The sequence below is a fragment of the Schistocerca gregaria genome, chromosome 2, assembly GCF_023897955.1.
Source record: "Schistocerca gregaria isolate iqSchGreg1 chromosome 2, iqSchGreg1.2, whole genome shotgun sequence".
Lineage (NCBI taxonomy): Eukaryota > Metazoa > Arthropoda > Insecta > Orthoptera > Acrididae > Schistocerca > Schistocerca gregaria.
In genome coordinates, this window is record NC_064921.1 from 29796788 (window position 1) to 29815584 (window position 18797).

Below are 18797 nucleotides of genomic sequence, written 5' to 3' on the forward strand. Positions count from 1 at the left end.
TTTCCTAAAGCCTAAGTGATCATCATCTAAACACATCCTCAATTCTTTCTGTGGTGTCACCGCCAGACACCACACTTGCTAGGTGGTAGCCTTTAAATCGGCCGCGGTCCGGTAGTATACGTCGGACCCGTGTGTCGCCACTATCAATAATTACAGACCGAGCGCCACACGGCAGGTCTAGAGAGACTTCCTAGCACTCGCCCAGTTGTACAGCCGACTTTGCTAGCGATGGTTCACTGACAAAATACGCTCTCATTTACCGAGACGATAGTTAGCACAGCCTTCAGCTACGTTGTTTGCTACGACCTACCAAGGCGCCATATTCAGTCACCATTGATATTGTGAATCATGTACTGTCACGAGCGACGTTCATCATTAATGGATTCAAGTTAAGTATTCCACCAGCTACGTCCGTTTTTCTCAATTCTAATTCCCTTGTCATGTTCCAGACCTCACGCCAGCCTGCGTGAGCTAAAACGCGTGCATTTCGTCCTCCTTTAGTAACACGGTGTTGGCTCTCCTGCCAACCACAACACTTTTTCCATTCTTCTGTATATTATTCTTGTAAGCATATTGGATGAAAGATTTGTTTAGCTGATCGTGCCATAATTCTCCTACGTTTCAGCACTTGCAGTCATCGCAATTGTGTGGATCATATTTTTCATATAGATGCTACATACCAACGTGATTAATCGTTTTGTTGCCACTTCCCTCTATGATTTTGGAAATTCTAATGGAATGTTATCCATCGCCTGTGCCTTATTTGATCTTCAGTCCTCCAAAGCTCTTTTAAATTGTGGTTCTAATACTGGATCCCCTATGTCTTCTAAATCGACTCCTGTTTCTTCTATCACATCAAACATCATCTCTACAGACACACAAATTTTTCTACTAGTATTTGTCATGTTACAATTATTTCTTACAAACTATGATGCAGATAAGATTCTGATGTATTAGAGTGCCTGACATCCCTATTCAGATCAGTTTAAGTAAGTAACTAAAATAGGTTACTGTGGAAAGTCTACAAAGGGAAATGCTTATAAAAAGCTCGTGCGAGCTATCCTACAATACGGCTCGGTTGTGTGGAATCCAAGCCAGATGAGGCCACGAAGGGATGTTGAACATGTAGAAAGAAGGCAGGACGTATGCTCATAGGGTTGGTCGAGCCATGGGAGAGCGTCACAGTGGTGCTCAACAACCTGAAGTGGTAGACGCTATAAGATCTCGCGAAAACCTCCTTATTACATTTTAGAGACCAGCATTAAGTGAGTAATGCAGGAATATACTACAACCACTTACATACCACTACAGCAGCGATCGCAAAGACAAGGTGCGAAGAATTACGGCACGCACGCAGGCATTTAATCACTCCTATGTTCCGCGCTCGATACGCGTACGGAACTGAAAGATGCCCCACTAAGTGGTACAGGGGGAAGTAGCCTCTGTTATGCCCTTCACAGTGGTTTGTAAAATATTGATGGAGACGTAGAAGGTCGCCAGTCGTCTTGGCGAGTAGCCTCTGCTTGGGAATTTGTCGCCCCAGATTGTTTCGCCTTCGTAGTGAAGATTACAGACCACGTTTCATGTTGATATCCAAAGACACGCTCTTTAAATTACTTTTATCTGCCAGGATTTCGAACACTGCATTCCGATAAATGAATTAAAGATCATACCTCTGTCCGGAAGTCGGTATCATTAACTATTCTTACAGAACATAAGGTATTCATGTAACAGCTCTCTGATAGTGTTTGACGCTTAATGTTTATTCTGTTGACAGTCAGCTGCAATAACTTTTCTGTTTAATGAGCTGACCCGTTTCAAAAAACTGTTGAATTAGCTTCGAAACGTTTTTATTGCCTCAGAAATATTTAAATATTTAGTGCAGTGGTGAGGAGCCTCGCAGACAAAAGCGGGGCCTCTGCTGTGCGGGAATGCAGTGACGCCAGACACGGGAGGCGACTGCGGCCATGGCTGGAGCACTAGATAAAACGGTGAGTCTGACTTAGCAGGTTGGGATGGGTGGAAGTAAGGCGCGATAACATGAAACGAATTCAGTGAACTAACGCTCAGAAACGGTCTACTCCAGTGTCTACTTCTGACTATTAAACGTGCAACACCAAGAGGGATAGAAAATAACGAAATTTTACTTCTACTCCATCTTCTTCTTCCTCTTCTTCTTAATTGTTGCTTTGGCTTTGGGGCCAGTTGTGTTCCTTACATGCCTCCACCAGCAATTTCTGTTCCTGGCTTTTGTGGCCCATTCTCTTTTTCTCAGGCCCGTCACCTCCATATCCCTGTTGATATAATCGTTTCACCTCGTCTGTGATCCCAAATAGGTATCCTGCCAACATCAACATCGTTTTTTCATCCTTCGGACAATAGCTTGTGAGCATAGGTTGCCCTCTTCCTGATTTTTCTAATATCCTCCATTCCTGTGGCTGGATGTACCTTCTGGGCCAAATAGTTTCCTTAACATATTTGTTTCGAAGACTGTCAGATTTTGTTCATCTATTTTCCTTAATGTAAATGTCTCAGAGTCATCTAGAGGTACAGGCAGAGTTACAGTCTGGTACAGTCTGATTTCAAACCGTTTCTAAACTTCTTTACTGTACAGCATGTCCCGTAATTCAAAATATGCTGTACATGCCACTAGGATCCTTCTTTTAATCTCGATTTTTATTACAATCTGCTCATTAAAATTGCTTCCGAAACATTTAAATCGGTCTAATATTTTAAAAGATACTTCACCAACTGTCAGTGGAGTAGCATAATAGGCTGCTTTGCTCACGACCATATACTCAGGTTCTCCTCATTAACTCGTAATAGTGCTTCACTTGCAATATTTTTGTAAGAACTTGTCAGAGCTGCAAGTCCTCTTTGCTGCGACTTACTGCAACACCGTAGTCCACATATGGGAGCCGATTTACTGTGTTGTTGCCCAGTTTTATTCCAGTTTGGTTTAATTTTTGGTGTTCTTTTTCTGTCTTTTCTAAAATGAAATTAAGAAGTATTGGAGATAATGCATCTCCTTGTCTAACCTCTTTTCCAACTTGAAAATGCTCTGATATTCTATTACAGCATAAACTCTCCAAGACTGGCGATCTTTTACAGAAGCTCGAAATTTAGCGCTGACTTCAATGAGAGACGCTTATAATAGTTCCACAACGAAACTTTGTCTCGGAACCTGGCAGAAAATCCAAAGAGATTCTGGTCGTATGTAAAACATGCTAGCGGCAAGACACAATCGTTCCCTTCTCAGCTGGATGCGAATGGAAATACTAACTATGACAGTGCTGTCAAAGCAGAATTACTTAACACAGGCTTCCGAAATTCCTTCACCAAATAAGACGAAGTAAATATTCCAGAATTCGAATCAAGAACGGCTGTCAACTTGAGTAACTTAGAAGTAGATATCCTCTGACTAATGGAGCAACATAAATCACTTAATGAAAGCAAGTCTTCTGGTCGAGACTGTTTACCAATGAGGCTCCATTCAGAGTATGCTGATGGAATAACTCCATACCTAAGATTCATATACAACCATTCGATCGACGAAAGATCCGTACGCAAAACTGCATAAGTCACACCAATATCCAGGAAAGGTGGTAGGAGCAACCCACTAAATTACAGGCCCATATAATTAACATCGATATGCAGCAGCAGTTTGGAGCATATATTGTGTTCGAACGTTATGAATTATCTCCAAGAAAGTGGTCTATTGGCACATAATCAACATCGTTCCTGTGAAACACAACTAGCTCTTTATAAACACGAAGTGTTGAGTGCTATTGACAAGGGATTACAAATTGATTCCGTATTTCTAGATTTCCAGAAGGCTTTTGACACTGTACCATGCAAGCGAATTGTAGTGAAACTGCGTGCTTACGGAATATCGTCTCAGCTGTGTCACTGGATTCCGTCATTTCCTGACAGAGACGTCACGGTTCATAGCAACTGACCGAAAGTCATCGAGCAAAACAGGAGTGATTTCTGGCGTTCCCCTAGGTAGTCTTAGAGGCCCTCTACTGTTCCCTATCTATACAATATGAGCGGCCTCTCAGGTTGTTTGCAGATGATGCTGCCGTTTATCGTCTAGTAAGGTAACCAGAGGATAAAAAAATTGCAAAACGATTTAGAATGTATATATATAATCAGTCGAATCTACAGGCCGTAAATTAAAGTAAATGCTTAGGAATTACAGTTACGAACAATGTAAATTGGAAGGAACACAGAAAATATTGTGGGAAAGGCTAACCAAAGGTTGCGTTTTATTGGCAGGACACTTAGAGAATGTAACATACTACACGATGCTTCTCCGTTCTCTTTTGCAGTACTCCTGCGCGGTCTGGGATCCTTACCAGATAGAATCAACGGAACACGTCGAGGAAGTTCAAAGAAGAGCAGCACGTTTTGTATTACCGCGAAATGGAGGAGAGAGCGTCACTCACATGATACAGGATTTGGATTGGACATCATGAAAACAAAGGCTTCCTCGTTACGGCAGAATCTTCTCTCGAAATTTCAATCACCAACTTTCTCTTCAGAAAGCGAAAATATTTTGTTGACGCCGACCTACATAGCGAGAAACGATCATCATAATAACATGAGGGAAATCAGAGCTATCGTGGAAAGGTATAGGTCTGTGTTTTTTCCGCGGTGTGTTCGGGACTGGAATAATAGACAATTATTGTGAAGGTGGTTCGATGAACCCTTGCCAGGCACTCAAGTGTAATTTGCAGAGTCTCTGTGTAGATGTAGGTGTAGATATTCCTCTAGTGATCTTTACTGTGCAGAAGGTTTCCTCAAAGCACATTTGTACTACGTTTATTAACGTTTGTGGAAACTGAAACTCTTTCAAGACATTGGTGATTGTGCCCCTGTGTACAGTGTGCAATCTTTTAGATGACAGACCTCTCCCTAGTCCTGAATTGGTGGAAGTCGGTAAACGTCGGGGGGCAGGCACGCAGTTTCGACTGCTGACAACATTACGTAGCTGACACTGTTGTACAAGGTAGCAATTGTTGTCTGCTTCGTTATTGTTTTGCGCTGTACTGTTCTGCGTGTTTTTATTGTGCAGTTGTGCTAAACATTATCAAAATGAGTGAAGAGGCAGTTGCTGGCCCATCTCGGGAGTCGCCAACAACCCCTACCGGTAGGCCTACGATTAGAAGGATGGTTGGTTGGTTGTTTGTTTGGGGAAGGAGACCAGACAGCGTGGTCATCGGTCTCATTGGTGTACGGAAGGATGGGGAAGCAAGTCGGCCGTGCCCTTTCAGAGGAACCATCCCGGCATTTGCCTGCAGTGATTTAGGGAAATCACGATTAGAAGGAAACCAGTATTACGTAGCGATGCTCGTAAAATTATATTGCGTGTGAATGAATGCCGCGAAAGGGAAAGGGAGCAGAAAAAAATTGCTTCACTCCATTCTTCAGTGAGAGCTACTACATACACAGGACAAAGCATGCGTAGCATTGGAAGATTCAAATAGTTTTCCACGAATCATCCTGGCGTATCACCACAAACGCCTGGCAAGAAAAGGTGAGTTTCCATTTCAGATATTTTGTTCGCGATCACATTGAAGGAGCCCCCTATTTCGTCCGAATTACCTTATATTTCATTTTTCCTTGCTACCGTATTGCTTTGTATGGAAACACCACTGGTTATTGTATTATTTCGAAACACATTCATATTGGAGTACATTGCCAAATTCAAAAAAATACATGGTGTGCAGAGGGTATTTTCTTATAAATCTTTACTCTCTTTTAAATTAGGAAAAGAAGTGGAGAAATCGAAGTAATGATCGATGATTTCAACCAGCGTGTCATTCGTGACACGATAGCGGAATTTTATTCAGTGCGGAAGATTGTGCCGAGCCTGGAAACACTGCTTCCAGTTTTGCACGACAAAATAGGCTGGAAGTGGAGTATTGTCTCGCTGAGAAAAGTACTTTTCTCTATGGGATTCATATGGCGTAAGGTGGAAAACAAGAGGAATTTGTTGTTAGAACGTCCAGACATTGTGCACTGGCGATCTCCTTTCTCGCAGGCAGAGAAATATTTTATATCGATGAATCGTGGATCGATAATAACTTAATGTTGAATAAATGTTGGCAGTGGAAGGGTGACTTACCTGAAGAGATTGTCGTTGGTGGCACTTGATTGGGGGAGCTCATCGAGAAGACTGATAGTTGCAAGTGTCGGATCCGAGAATGAGTTCGTCAAGGAAGGGCAAAGTCGACAAAGGACGATTATCACGGTCAGATGAATTCGGCAAACTTTGAGAAGTGGTTCGGAGAGAATGTACTGCCAAATCTCCCGCCTAATTCAGTAATAGTTATGGATAACGCTCCTTACCATAACAGGCAAACAGAACTCCAACGAAGTATTACACGAAAGTGCGAATGCTGGAGTGGCTGCAACGCAGAAATATCCCCTGTGATGGGAGTATGATGGAGAACGAGCTTATGCAAAAGTACGAGCGAATAAGCCAGCTGAGAAGCCTTTTGCTGTAAACCTGTTGGCTGAAAGCATAGGCCACCAGGTCGTTCGCTCGCCACCTTACAACTGCGACTTAAACGCAATAGAATTAGCATGGGCGAAGATAAAATGGCATGTTAGGGAGCACAACATATGAGGGGACTTGGCTTCCACAAACATGCTGAGTCTTGTGGACACAGCTTTCCAGTCGGTTACTGCCAATGATTGAAAGGGATATTGCAAGAAAGTTAAAGAAACAGAAGAAGAATATTGGGCACGTGATGGTGTCGTCGAAATTGCTGTGGACGCAATTATCATTAACACAGCCACATCAGATGTAAGTGATGAAGACTCAGACACACAAACGGAAGACAGTGACAGTGAAAGCGATTGATCACATGGCGTGAAATATTTTTACAAAAGATCACAGCTTGAATAAATAACAAAAACAATCTCCTGTTAGTTTGTTGTAAATTGTATTTCTGTTCTATTTTAATCAAACATAGAAACGGAAGATAGTGACAGTGAAAGCGCGGTGGACCACATGGTTTTAAATGTTTTTACAAAAGTATGAGATCTCGAATAAATACGAAAAAAAATCTGTCATTCATTGCGTCATAAATTTTATTTCTATTTCAGACTGTTTCCTTTCCTTGTGATAAGCGTACTTCATTGCTGCAGTTAAGATATTTATTAAACACTAGCTGTACGCCCGTGCTTCGCAACGGGAGAAATCTCAGGAAGTTGTTGCCCGATTGATTTAAAATTTTGCCACAACGTTTTCTAGGAATACGCCCGTGGTTTTATGTACTTTTTTTAACACGTCTGCGAATAGTGATAGTAGTGAAGAAATATTAGAACAAAACGTAATACCTGACGCGGCACTTTTTCACGCATCTCGATGTTTACCACGTCATATCTCCTGAATTATATGTCGTAAAGAGACATAAATTTGCCGGCGCATTTACTGATATATGTGGATACTGTATGCGAAATATGTTGCGATTAGAGTTTAATAGAAACGAAATAATACATTAAAACGTCATGCCTACTGCGACAGATTTACGGTATGTACTGAGAGAAGGTATTGAATAGGGCGAAGAGGAGTTTGTGGCACTACTTGACCAGAAGAAGGGATCGGTTGGTAGGACATGTTCGGAGGCATCAAGGGATCACCAATTTAGTACTGGAGGGCCGCGTGGAGGGTAAAAATCGTAGAGGGAGACGAAGAGATGAATACACTAAGCAGTTTCAGAAGTACGTAGGTTTTCAGTAGGTACTGGGAGATGAAGAAGCTTGCACGGGATAGAATAGCATGGAGAGCTGCATCAAACCAGTCTCAGGACTGAAGACCACAACAACAACAACAACTGAGAAAATGTAGTAAGCGACAACCTTTTTTCCTTTCATTATTTTGTAGGGGGTGTCAGAGTGATAAATTTTCGTAAAGGTTTGAAATTGTACGTAACGTTTGTTGCTAGTCGCTAAGTGCTCGCTAAGTCCTCTCATTCTCAAATAGTGGATGCATAAATCTGGGTATTTTCCCGCCGTGACATCTCATTGTTTATGACGTCATATCTCCTCAAGAATGTGTCTTATTTCTTTTTTGAGGGACTAGGAACCTTCGTGGGCGTACGGAGAACAAATCACCAAAATTTCATCGCAATCGGATGAATGGTTTGGGACCGCACAGAGGGCAGACGTACATACATTCATTTTTATATATAGAGATTGACATTTACGTTATCCTATATGACCTGTTTAAGTATATTTAAATTTTATAATTAATAGTTTAACATTGTGGGGAATGAAATAAAAAAATTGCGAGCAGGGAGAATCGAACCTGGGTCCGCTGCATGACAAGCCTTTATCTTTTTTTTTTTTCGATATAGTTCGTTGCGTTTGATCTGGGCGGACGTCACAAGACACCCGTTCAAGTTAATCGTTGATGCCTTGATTCAGTTTTTTTTTTATATTTTTTTCTTACAGAGAGCACGCAGCCCTCTGACCGAACACGCTGAGCTACCGTGCCGGCTATCTAATCACTTGCACTACGCATGCTACAACTGACGTAATTGTTAAAACATTAAAACATTGTCCATTACTCTTTTTGGGCGTTCGGAGAACAACTGACCAAAGTTTCATTGAAATCGGATGAATGGTTTGTGAGCACATAGTAGACAAACATACATACATTCATTTTTATATATAAAGATATTAATGTACATGACGATTTCAGCTTTGTTTACGTACAACATTTAAAGCGAGTTTTACTTCCAAGCCTTTCGTCTGCTTTCGTGTAAGCATGACGCACAATTTCTAGTGCCAGCACTGCAACTGGTAGGCGTACCTAGCCCCCCCCCCCCACCCCACCCCCCGCAACGGTTGCTTTCCCCTCTCCAGCCAATGCTTGCTTCCTCCTCTCCCCCTCCCCCGCACTCCCTACGCAACTCTGCCATCTTACAGTTAACACACTGCAGGATGTTGTAAGCTTGTTTGAACTCAACAAAAACCATGTGAATATCAACGTTTGTTTTCAGCTTTTCTCGGGTACCTGCCTGAGCGTTCTTTCTGAAACCACACCGATGGTCCCCTATATTTCCTTCTGCGATTGAAATCATTTTCTTCAGTAAGACTGACGTAAAATTTTGTAGCTAGCATTAAGAAGTGCAACCCCTCTATAATTACCGCATACAATGAGTTCGTTCGTTTCTAGTGTTGGGCAGATTACGGCCATTTTCCAGTCGTCAGGCAGTATTTAATGTTATTTATTTATTGCATATTTAAAGACCTGTTACATAGGGGTCGTATATTTACTGTTTTCGTTTGTCGTCTTTTGTGTAGTTTTGTGTTTTGTTTTTATCTGATACATTTGACAAAGAATAACACTTTTTTACAATAACCGTAATTTGAGATTGAAATATAAATAAAATTTTGTTGTTTTAAGGAGAATGTTAGAAGATGACAGGATAGATGAGAGATTTGTTACTACCGTTATCAACTGTGACTGACGGTGAATACCTTTGGATGGTTTCTTCGAGGTGTTAACCGCCAGCCACATCAAAACAGTTTATAGTTAGGAGCAGAGAATGGTACTGCTAATCGTATGTATTGACATAAGCTACTCATCCGTGTACATTTAATGTTTTCCTGCCTCGATTGCCAGCACCTTACACCATATTTACTGTAGTATTCACCATCCATAACTATTATTTTATTGATGTGTACAATTTGTCTGTGAATTTTGGCCTGTTATGTGTGATTCATAATTCTAGGTGTCTTATCTACTGGTAAATCTCATCTTCCTTGTCCCCCTGTTCCTCTTCAGCGTCACTATTTCCGCTGTCACTGTGGGTGTCGCTGTCCACCCTCTGGAGATAGTTGTTACGTTGCACATAGGAACGTCAGTTACGTCGTGTCCGCAGGTACTCTTCATGTTTTGTTTTTGATTACTGTCTGTCAATGCATTTAAATGTGCCCATTGTTCTTGGTCTCTTATTGCTGTATATAATGTATGTCTGTTTCAGTGTAGTATATGTTTGGTGTATGCCTATCGTGCGTATTGCTCGTAGAAGAATGCAATGTGTTCTGGGGAACCTTCTTCCCTGCATATGCATGTAGGTGTCTGTCTCAGCGTAACACGGCCTTAAGTGTCTGGCATAAGGTCTGTGTCCAGTTAAGAAATGTTCTTTACTGCGTGTGGGATCGATATGTTTCATTGCCGGCCGTTATGGCCGAGCGGTTCTAGGCTCTTCAGTCCGGAACCGCACGTCTGCTACGGTCGCAGATTCGAATCCTGCCTCGGGCATGGATGTGTGTGACATCCTTAGGTTAGGTAGGTGTAATTAGTTCTAAGTTCTATGGGACTGATTACCTCAGATGTTAAGTCCCATAGTGCTCAGAGCCATTTGAACCATTTTAAGTTTAATTCTCAAACACTCCCTTCCGTCAGGCAGGAAGTCGCACAGTCTACGTGCCTTATAACTTACATCCTCTTCACCTTGCCATGTATCCAAACGCCAACTTTTAAGGTGACGTGTGATCTATATCGGTACACCATTTATTATGTATATTTTCTAGTCTTCCTATCTTTAGCAGTACCTGCAGCTACGTATTTGATCGTGATATCTATGGGGCATATTCCGAGCACCACATGCATTGCGCCCACTGAGGTGGTGCCGAAGGCTCCGGATAGCTTAAGTAGGACACTTCTCTGCCCTCGTCTAACCGATACTTTGTTAGTGACCAGGTTCAGTCTACGTGCTCATGTGATAGCTGGGAAGCTAAGTACTGATTCGAAAAGTACATAATGGTATGACCGTGTGACTGGTAGAGGTAGCCTGTATTATTTTGAATTTAGACTAACCAATTTATGTAGTATTTTTCCTGCTTTATCTGTTGTCGGTATGTCATATTCCCAAACATTTTTTAACAGTTCCGCATTTTTAACCAGCACCGGTCCTCCATTCTTTGTTAGCTCGCCAACAATTTGATCTTCACCGGAAGCGTTATTCTACCTATGCAGTGTAATAACAAGGATACACGAATATATCTTTTGGTAATTTAGGGATATAAGGGGTACAAAATTTGATACGCACAGCTGTCGTCTTCGGCATCAGCGATGACTGTAATCGCCTAGGCACTGAATAGAACTGATGCTGGATTAAAAATACGGTTGCATAGCTTCCTGTTGGTTGAAGAATGTGACAAAGTTTGTAAATCGCCCCTCCTTTCCCTTCAGGAAATGTTTGAGTTATTTGACTATGTGAATTACAGGGCATCGGGCTTGCAAGATAGGAGTGCACAGGAGGCCAGATTTATGCTCTCGGCATACGTGTCGATATATCAAAGTTCCTAACCGTGCGCCTGCTGATACATGCACTGTTGCACCCTCCACTGCTTTTGATCATAATTTCACGCCTGAATAGTACAATAAGATGAATTGGCCGGAATGATGTTAAAACCGTTTAAACGACCACTCGATGCTTCTTAAATAACTTGAAAGATTCCCTCTGTGAGCTAATCAAACTTCTTTTACCTTCACAATCACTCACTTAACACAGTTCTATTTGATTTTGCAACCACTGCTCGGCAGTTTATTGTCACTTGTTATTGATTCTCCCAGCACATAGTCCCAAGGGAATGGATAAAAGCGGAGATGACTCCTGTATATGAGAAGACATAGGACTCTCAGAATGACAGAAGGATATCGTCAACATCGGTATGCTGCATAATTCTTGACCATATTCTGAGTTCGAATGTAATAAATATTCGAGAGACCGAAAAACTTCACGAATGACGCCGCGTGGGGTAGCTGTGCGGTCTGAGGCGCCTCGTGACGGTTCGCGTGGCTCCCACTGACGGAGGTTCGAGTCCTCCCTCGGGCTTTGGTGTGTGTGTGTTGTCCTTAGCGTAAGTTACTTCAAGTTAGATTAAGAAGTATGTAAGCTTAGGGACCTATGACCTCAACAGTTTGGTCCCATAAGATCTTACCACAAATTTACAATTTCACGAATCGGCATGGTTTTAGAAAGCGTCGCTCGTACGAAACTCAGCTTGTCTTTTCTCACACGATACACTGCGAACTGTGGATGAAGGGAAACAGAGGCACACTTCATAATTCTAGATTTACGAAAAGCATTTGACACGGTGCTGCACTGCATACAGTTAACGAAGGCACTAGCATATCGAGTAGTTTGTCAGATATGTGAATGACTCGAAGACTTCTTAAATAACAGTAACAGTGTGCTATCCTCGATGGTGAGGGTTCATCAGAGACAAGGGTACCGCCAGTACTGTCCCACGGAAGTGTCACAGAACCGCTGCTATCTTCCACGTATACAAGGTGATTTTTTTCCACTGTGTACAAAGTCTAGGGATTGATCGATGAGTGGATGCGGAACGAAAAATGTCTGATGAACTTATGTTCGGAAGTGCATAGTTTCCATTCTAGAGACCATTTATCAGGGTGTATGCGACCCGGGACAACCGGGAGATCCGGGAAAAACCCGGGAATTTTTTACAATTCCGGGAATTTTTCATTGTTTTAGTTTTCTGTTAAATTTTTGTAATTTGGACTGCTAAGAACCGATACTCTAACAAAGGATATTACTGGATCCCGATACTGAAGAATAATACTGAAACAACAAAATATAAACGAGAGAAAAAACGAAAGTAAATTGCAAAGGAAATGCGCCGTATACAACAACGACACGCAGTGCTCATGCAAGCGTATGCCAACAGCAAATTGTGTCAAAGGCTTTAGGAAGACTATGCAATTCTTCATAACAAAAAATTGCCTCCGATGAGCGTGAAGTCACAACTGATAACATTAGATTCGTTTTAGCGGTTACGACCGGGCTCATGCGCATGCGCAGTTGAGTCGCGTTTGAGCAGCAGATTCTCCCGCTTCTGACTACAGCAAGCAGCTAGATGCTACCGGGAAAAGGGGGACGCCAAATTCAGATTCTTGAGGAAAAAATAAACTTGTTAGGAGAAAAAAACCTTGTTTCACAAAGCGCCTAGCATCCAGCGCACGTTGGTCTATCGATTATTCATGTGATTTTGAAACGTATCGCTGTTGGTTTTTGAACACAAAATTTAGTTGATTTCGGAATAAAACATCAGTTTTGAATGCGTGCATAGTGTACATGATATTTGTCAGGAGTACCCTCATCACATCTAGAAATAAACTTTCCGCAGACAAGAGGAACTGAGCGGAGTAAAGCCGAACGGATAAATGCCAGTCACTGTCTGATTATGTGGTTGATTTGGTTTGCAAATGATCAGTGTTGTTATAATTACTAACGAAATCCACAGATTCAGACTACCAGAATGGAAATAAACGAGAATAACAGATGAGAAAGTTTACGTATTATCTTCTAAATAATATTTTGACAGAAAATTTTTGGCCAGATCGCTATACTAGTAAGGACCAGTTAAAGTACAGTCCCCGGCTAGCAGTCGCTTGAGCTCTATTCTGGAAGTAACGCGGAAAACGTGTTGTACGAACATGCAACAACGCCTAACCGAAGAATATTCGCGGGATAACTAAACTGGTGATTCTGGCAGTGTTAGTGAAGTTAATCGGCGAACAGATTTCGACAATGGCAGGAATAGCTACACAATTGGCAATGACAAGACTGTTTGTTAGAACGAGAAAGGAGAAGAAACGGGCACATCACACAAATTATGGAAGAATAAGACGATCGCAAATTTATATAAAAATTTCGTACTACTACTTTTCGATCTCATGATTGAGAATCTGGCGCGTATGAATGAAATGTGAAACGATTTCCTAACATGAAGTTTTTTGCTTGTAATAAGCCTAATATGCATTTGATATCGGTACTTCATGAATTATATACTGTCGTGTTATAAAAATGGCCATTTGTGCCAAAACAGTCTCGTTTGTTGGGTGTGTCACAAAATTGGTGCAATATCAGGAATGGAAATTTTGTTTTATCTAGCAGACCATGACAAAATAGATGTAATCAGATCAAGAAACCACACCAGTCTTGGGTATTATTTGTGTTAACAGCTTTTTCAGTATTAGATAACGACATTTCGATTTTTCATGTTTCAAAACGTTTGACGGACTTTGATCAGGTCATAGATTCTTTCGCAGAAAGGAAAGCACGCCATGTAAAGCTGTAGCAAGATTAGAGAGAAAAAATGCTAAGGATTGAAGAAGTATGTACTTTCTTGCTTGTCTCTCGTCTTTATTGGTTTTATATGCCCAATATTTAATTTTATGTCACACAAAACAGCAAGTTATTAGCCAATAGGCAATAATGAGTCCAAATTTTCTGAAGAGTTCTTGTTCTCCCAATTACAAATAATTGCATCCGCTATTAATTGCGAGATATTTTTTTTTAAGAGAAGTAGGCTGTCAAACCGGCCGACTGGGGACAGGAGAGGAACCGCAGGACATTTAAATATCGATTGTCCTGAATATAGTTTGATGTCATCCATTACGAAATATACACATTTCAATTCCACAGAGCGAAATACAGTGACGTGCCATAGAAGAACGCTGTATGAAGAGATGTGGCACTATACTTTGGCACACTTAAGACCAAATAACATGTCTTACATTTCCTCGAACACATATGTTTTATGTTTCATACTTTTCAGAAGGATGTGCTCTACAAGATGATCATATTTTTGAAAATTCGACTTTTTTTATTTTTTTATTTTTTATTTATTTTTTAATTGTCGGCCCGACTAGCGAATGTCGTAGTTCTGGGACTGCTGCGCAGAGTAGTCTGAGTTATAGTGGGTAGTCTCCACGTGACCCCTGTTTGCATTTAGTGATTTTGCTGTTTCCCTTTCGCTTACTCTCACGTCAAATGAAAACAAAACGGATACCTGTGGCCGGAAGCTGTTAAGTGAATTAAAATACATTCACATAATTATGGAAGGCTAAAATATTTATTAGTTTCAGATTTTATTTTATTTCCACCTTTGTGACAGTCAAGCATTAATCACCTTGCAGAACAATGAAGTTATTTTTGTCTGTTTGCTAAAGAAATTTGACTTTTATTAACCTTTTCCGCAGAGGCAGTCGATGTATTTGAAACGAAATGTTTAATTCCACAGTACTGCCTAGTTTCAACTGTTCGCTGCATTTCAAGTGCACGTTTTCATCTTCTAGCACGTATGCCATTATGCCATAATAAAGAACCAAACATGATTTAATACAGTACTAGTGCTCCAAGAAAATTTATACCCCGAAAACCACACTGAAAAGCTTAATATAAGGTCGAAGTCTACTTCATTGGGAATCTCCACATACGAATGTGCATTTTAAGTACGCACTTTAAATGTGCACATTTTAGTATGGATCATGAAATTCCGATGCTCTTAGAGTATCCTCTGATGTCTTGTTTCTTTTATGACTTAACGTATTGTCTTTCAATGTTTTACTCGTACGTACATACGGACTTCCTACGTCATGGTAGGTGCGTAAATGCGGTGTCGCCTGTAATCCGCACCCTCTGGCAACTGCTGGAACGAACCTCTTTCTAACAGGTCGCGGGAAAATATTGCGAATGGTGGTTTGAAAAGCGTTACTTTCCAAGTAAATATCCTTTTACGTAAGTTGAACTATGTGCGAGAATGTACCATGAATTTCTTAAATCACAGAGTGTTTGACTCTCAACTCTTTGATGACGAGCCATTTAGAAGAATTTGGAACATTGAAGATTAGATTTTTATGTCACTATTAAAAATTTTACTGGGACATTTGTGTGATATATCTTAAAGTATAACAAGCGCAAAAAAGATCAACATTAGAAGCGAAAGCCTAGCTTCTCTTGCAGATTATTGACCTTAGAGACCAACATTGTATGTGACAGCTGTGCTTTTCTTGTAGTAACACTGCGCATATTAATTTCACCTATTAACTTTACCTGTTTGTGTGCTCGTGCTACTTGACAATGATGTTGCTGCTGGCCGACTACATCACGTGTCCGATGCTTTGAATGTCCGCTGTCATCGGCTGGCGAGATCACGTGGTATGAGCTATGACTGGTTTACAAATGCGCATCGCTAACTCGATTTCAATGATTCGGAAAGTAACAGGCAGTGTTTGGGTGAATTCCAATGTATACTTTGGTAATACGAAAATACGCAGCGTACATGTTGCTGCACATGAAAGATATTTCCAAAATGTGTCTTTCTCCCTCAGTTTCGTTTTTTAATGTGCTGGGAAATTCTACGCCCGTGTATAAAACCATAACCATTCAAAGTATTGATCAGTTTTGCAGTTCCGAGAGAAAATATACCATCATTTAACACAGAAAAAGTGTGTTTTCGCCTGGGAGAAAGTGTATTTTTAACCTGGAAATCCGGAAAAATCCGGTAATTTTTTTCCTTGTCCGCGTATGCACCTTGTTTATTCAGTCATATCTAATACGCGCTGCACTAGCAGCCACAGCTACAGTATGTGCTGCAAATGGTTTCCATGCACCTCAACGCATGCGTAGCATCATAGTATGTTCTGTTTCACACGTTCACATCGGCCTGGCTGCACCCGAACAGTGTCGAGGGCAGCATGAATACGCTGGCTCAGTGGCTCTGCATACACGATACATTTGAGGTGGCCCCATAATCATAAATCGCACGGGTTGAGATCCTGTGAACGAGCAGGCCATGCAACTGGACCCCCACGTCAACTGAATTTCTTCCAGTAGGTCACCTGCAAGGAACGCCGATAGTTCCGGCCTGTTAGGCGACGTGGAAGGAAGACTGGTCCCAAAATACAGTCGTCTGTTATCCCGACCCAGACAGTCCCTCTCACTGATTATACTGATATTCCACTGTCACCGTGCCACGGGAGTTCTGCATACTACCCCACAAATGACTGTTACGAAAGTTGAAGATTCTACTCCGCGTAAAGGTGGCATCATCTGTGAATAGGATGGATGACACAATCCCGGAATGGTGGTTGAATGGTGAAGAAACCAGTGACAAAACTGCTCCCTATGTGGAAGGACTGCCGTTAATAAGCTCTTTACATGCTGTAAGTGATAAGAGTAGTAACAATTGTCGTGGAAATGTTCCACACGGTCGTCTGGGTTACCCAGTACTGGCGGGCCAACTGCCTGGTACTGACACGGCGGTTGCCTTCCGCACTGTTAATCACATTTTCCTCCAAGTGTGGTGTCCGAACATTTCGGGTACGTCCTTCATGATTTCCTGCTTCCTGAAACGACCCTGTCTCAGACAAACGGCGAAACACTGTTGCAAACACTGAAAGCCGTGGTGGTTGCCGCCAGGGATAGGTCTCATGATACCACCTTGCTGCCCGCCGCTCTTTGCCGTTTGCATTTCCGTAAGTAAACACCCTCGGCAACCTCTCGATTCGAGTATGGAACCATTGTGTACAAGGTTGTATCACATCCACTACACGGTGAGTCAGCGAGAGAAGTGAATCGGATACATTACCGATTAGTATGGCGCGAGAGGGCGCTAGTGCGTGACGTATGAGGAAGAGTACCACCCTCTAGGAGAAAACCATGTACACTGTAACTGTGGCTGCATGGTACAGAGCATAGTAGACCGCGGTCTTTGTTAGAAAGTATGATTGAATAAATGGTCTCTAGCATGAAAACAATGCATTTTCTGACATAAGTTTATCAGGCCTTTCTGTTCCATATCCTCTCGTTGATTGATCCCTAGAATTTGTACACGGTGGGAAAAATCAACCTGTATAAATGGCGTGGCAGACACAGTGCACAGAAAATTGGCGTTCTTCGTTGATGATGCAGTTCTGTACGGGATAGTGTCATCGTTGAGTGACTTTAGGAAGATACAAGATGACTTAAAGAAAATTTTACTTTTTGCAGTTAGCCCTAGTTGTAGAGAAATGCAACTTAATGCAGATGAGCAAAACAAATTATCCTGTGATGTTCGAATATCCTCTACAACATCTTTGCGAAGCTATGTGAAATGGAAAGAGCATAGACGGACGGTAGTAGGGAAGGCGAATGGTCCACTTCGGTTTATTGGGAGAATTTCAGGAAAGTGTCGATCTCCTGTAAAGGAGACTGCGTGAGAACCATTCTTGGGTACTGATCGGGTGTGTGGGATCTCCACCAGGTCTGGTTAGTGGAAGACAGCGTAGTAATTAAGACGCGGGCTGCCAGCTTGTTAATGGTAGGTTCGATGAAAACGAACGTATTACGGAGTTGTTTTGGGAACTCTAATGAAAGCCCCGGGAGGGAAGGCGACATTCTTTTCGAGGAACACTGCTGAGAAAATTTCTAGAAGTGAGATTTGAAGCGGACTGCCGAACGATTCTACTGCCGCGAACATACATTTGGCGTAAGGACCTCGACGATAAGATAAGTGAAATTAGAGCACATAGGACCATATAGATTGTAGTTCTGCCACCAGTCTATTTGCCAGTGGAACAAGAAAGGAAATGCGTGGAGGTGGTATTGGGCACCCACCACCATGCACAGTACGGTGGCTAGCAGAGTATGTATGTGGATGCAGTTTATTCACTTTTGGTCACGATCGCTCACAGCGCGCACGACCTGCTGCATTCCATACATCGGCCATTAATGTTATTGTTGCTATCTTATTTAATTATTGTTCGGACTGCAAAGAAAGTATTTCATATTTTACGTTCCATTCATTTTACAAAAGTTTTTCTGATTGTTATTTTATACACATGAGCTAAAACTTTTGTAAAGACTGAAGAAACCTTCTTCCTACACGGTATAAAATAGTACAAAATCTCTGTAAGTATGAAATCTTTTTGTTTATTTTTTGGCCTTGTCTGCTCATTCCACAAAGCAACATTTTTCAGA

The 18797-nt window shown here is 41.6% G+C and overlaps 1 protein-coding gene across 1 annotated transcript in view; it reads left to right on the plus strand.

Annotated features, from left to right (window-relative positions):
* The first annotated feature begins 1954 nt into the window (after nucleotides 1–1954).
* Nucleotides 1955–18797, plus strand: part of LOC126336187 (odorant receptor Or2-like) — a 156306-nt gene continuing 139463 nt past the window's right edge. The window contains exon 1 of the mRNA XM_049999694.1: nucleotides 1955–1991. Coding sequence (XP_049855651.1) covers nucleotides 1968–1991 — 24 coding nt within the window. The 5' untranslated portion in view covers nucleotides 1955–1967. The remainder of the gene's footprint in view (nucleotides 1992–18797) is intronic.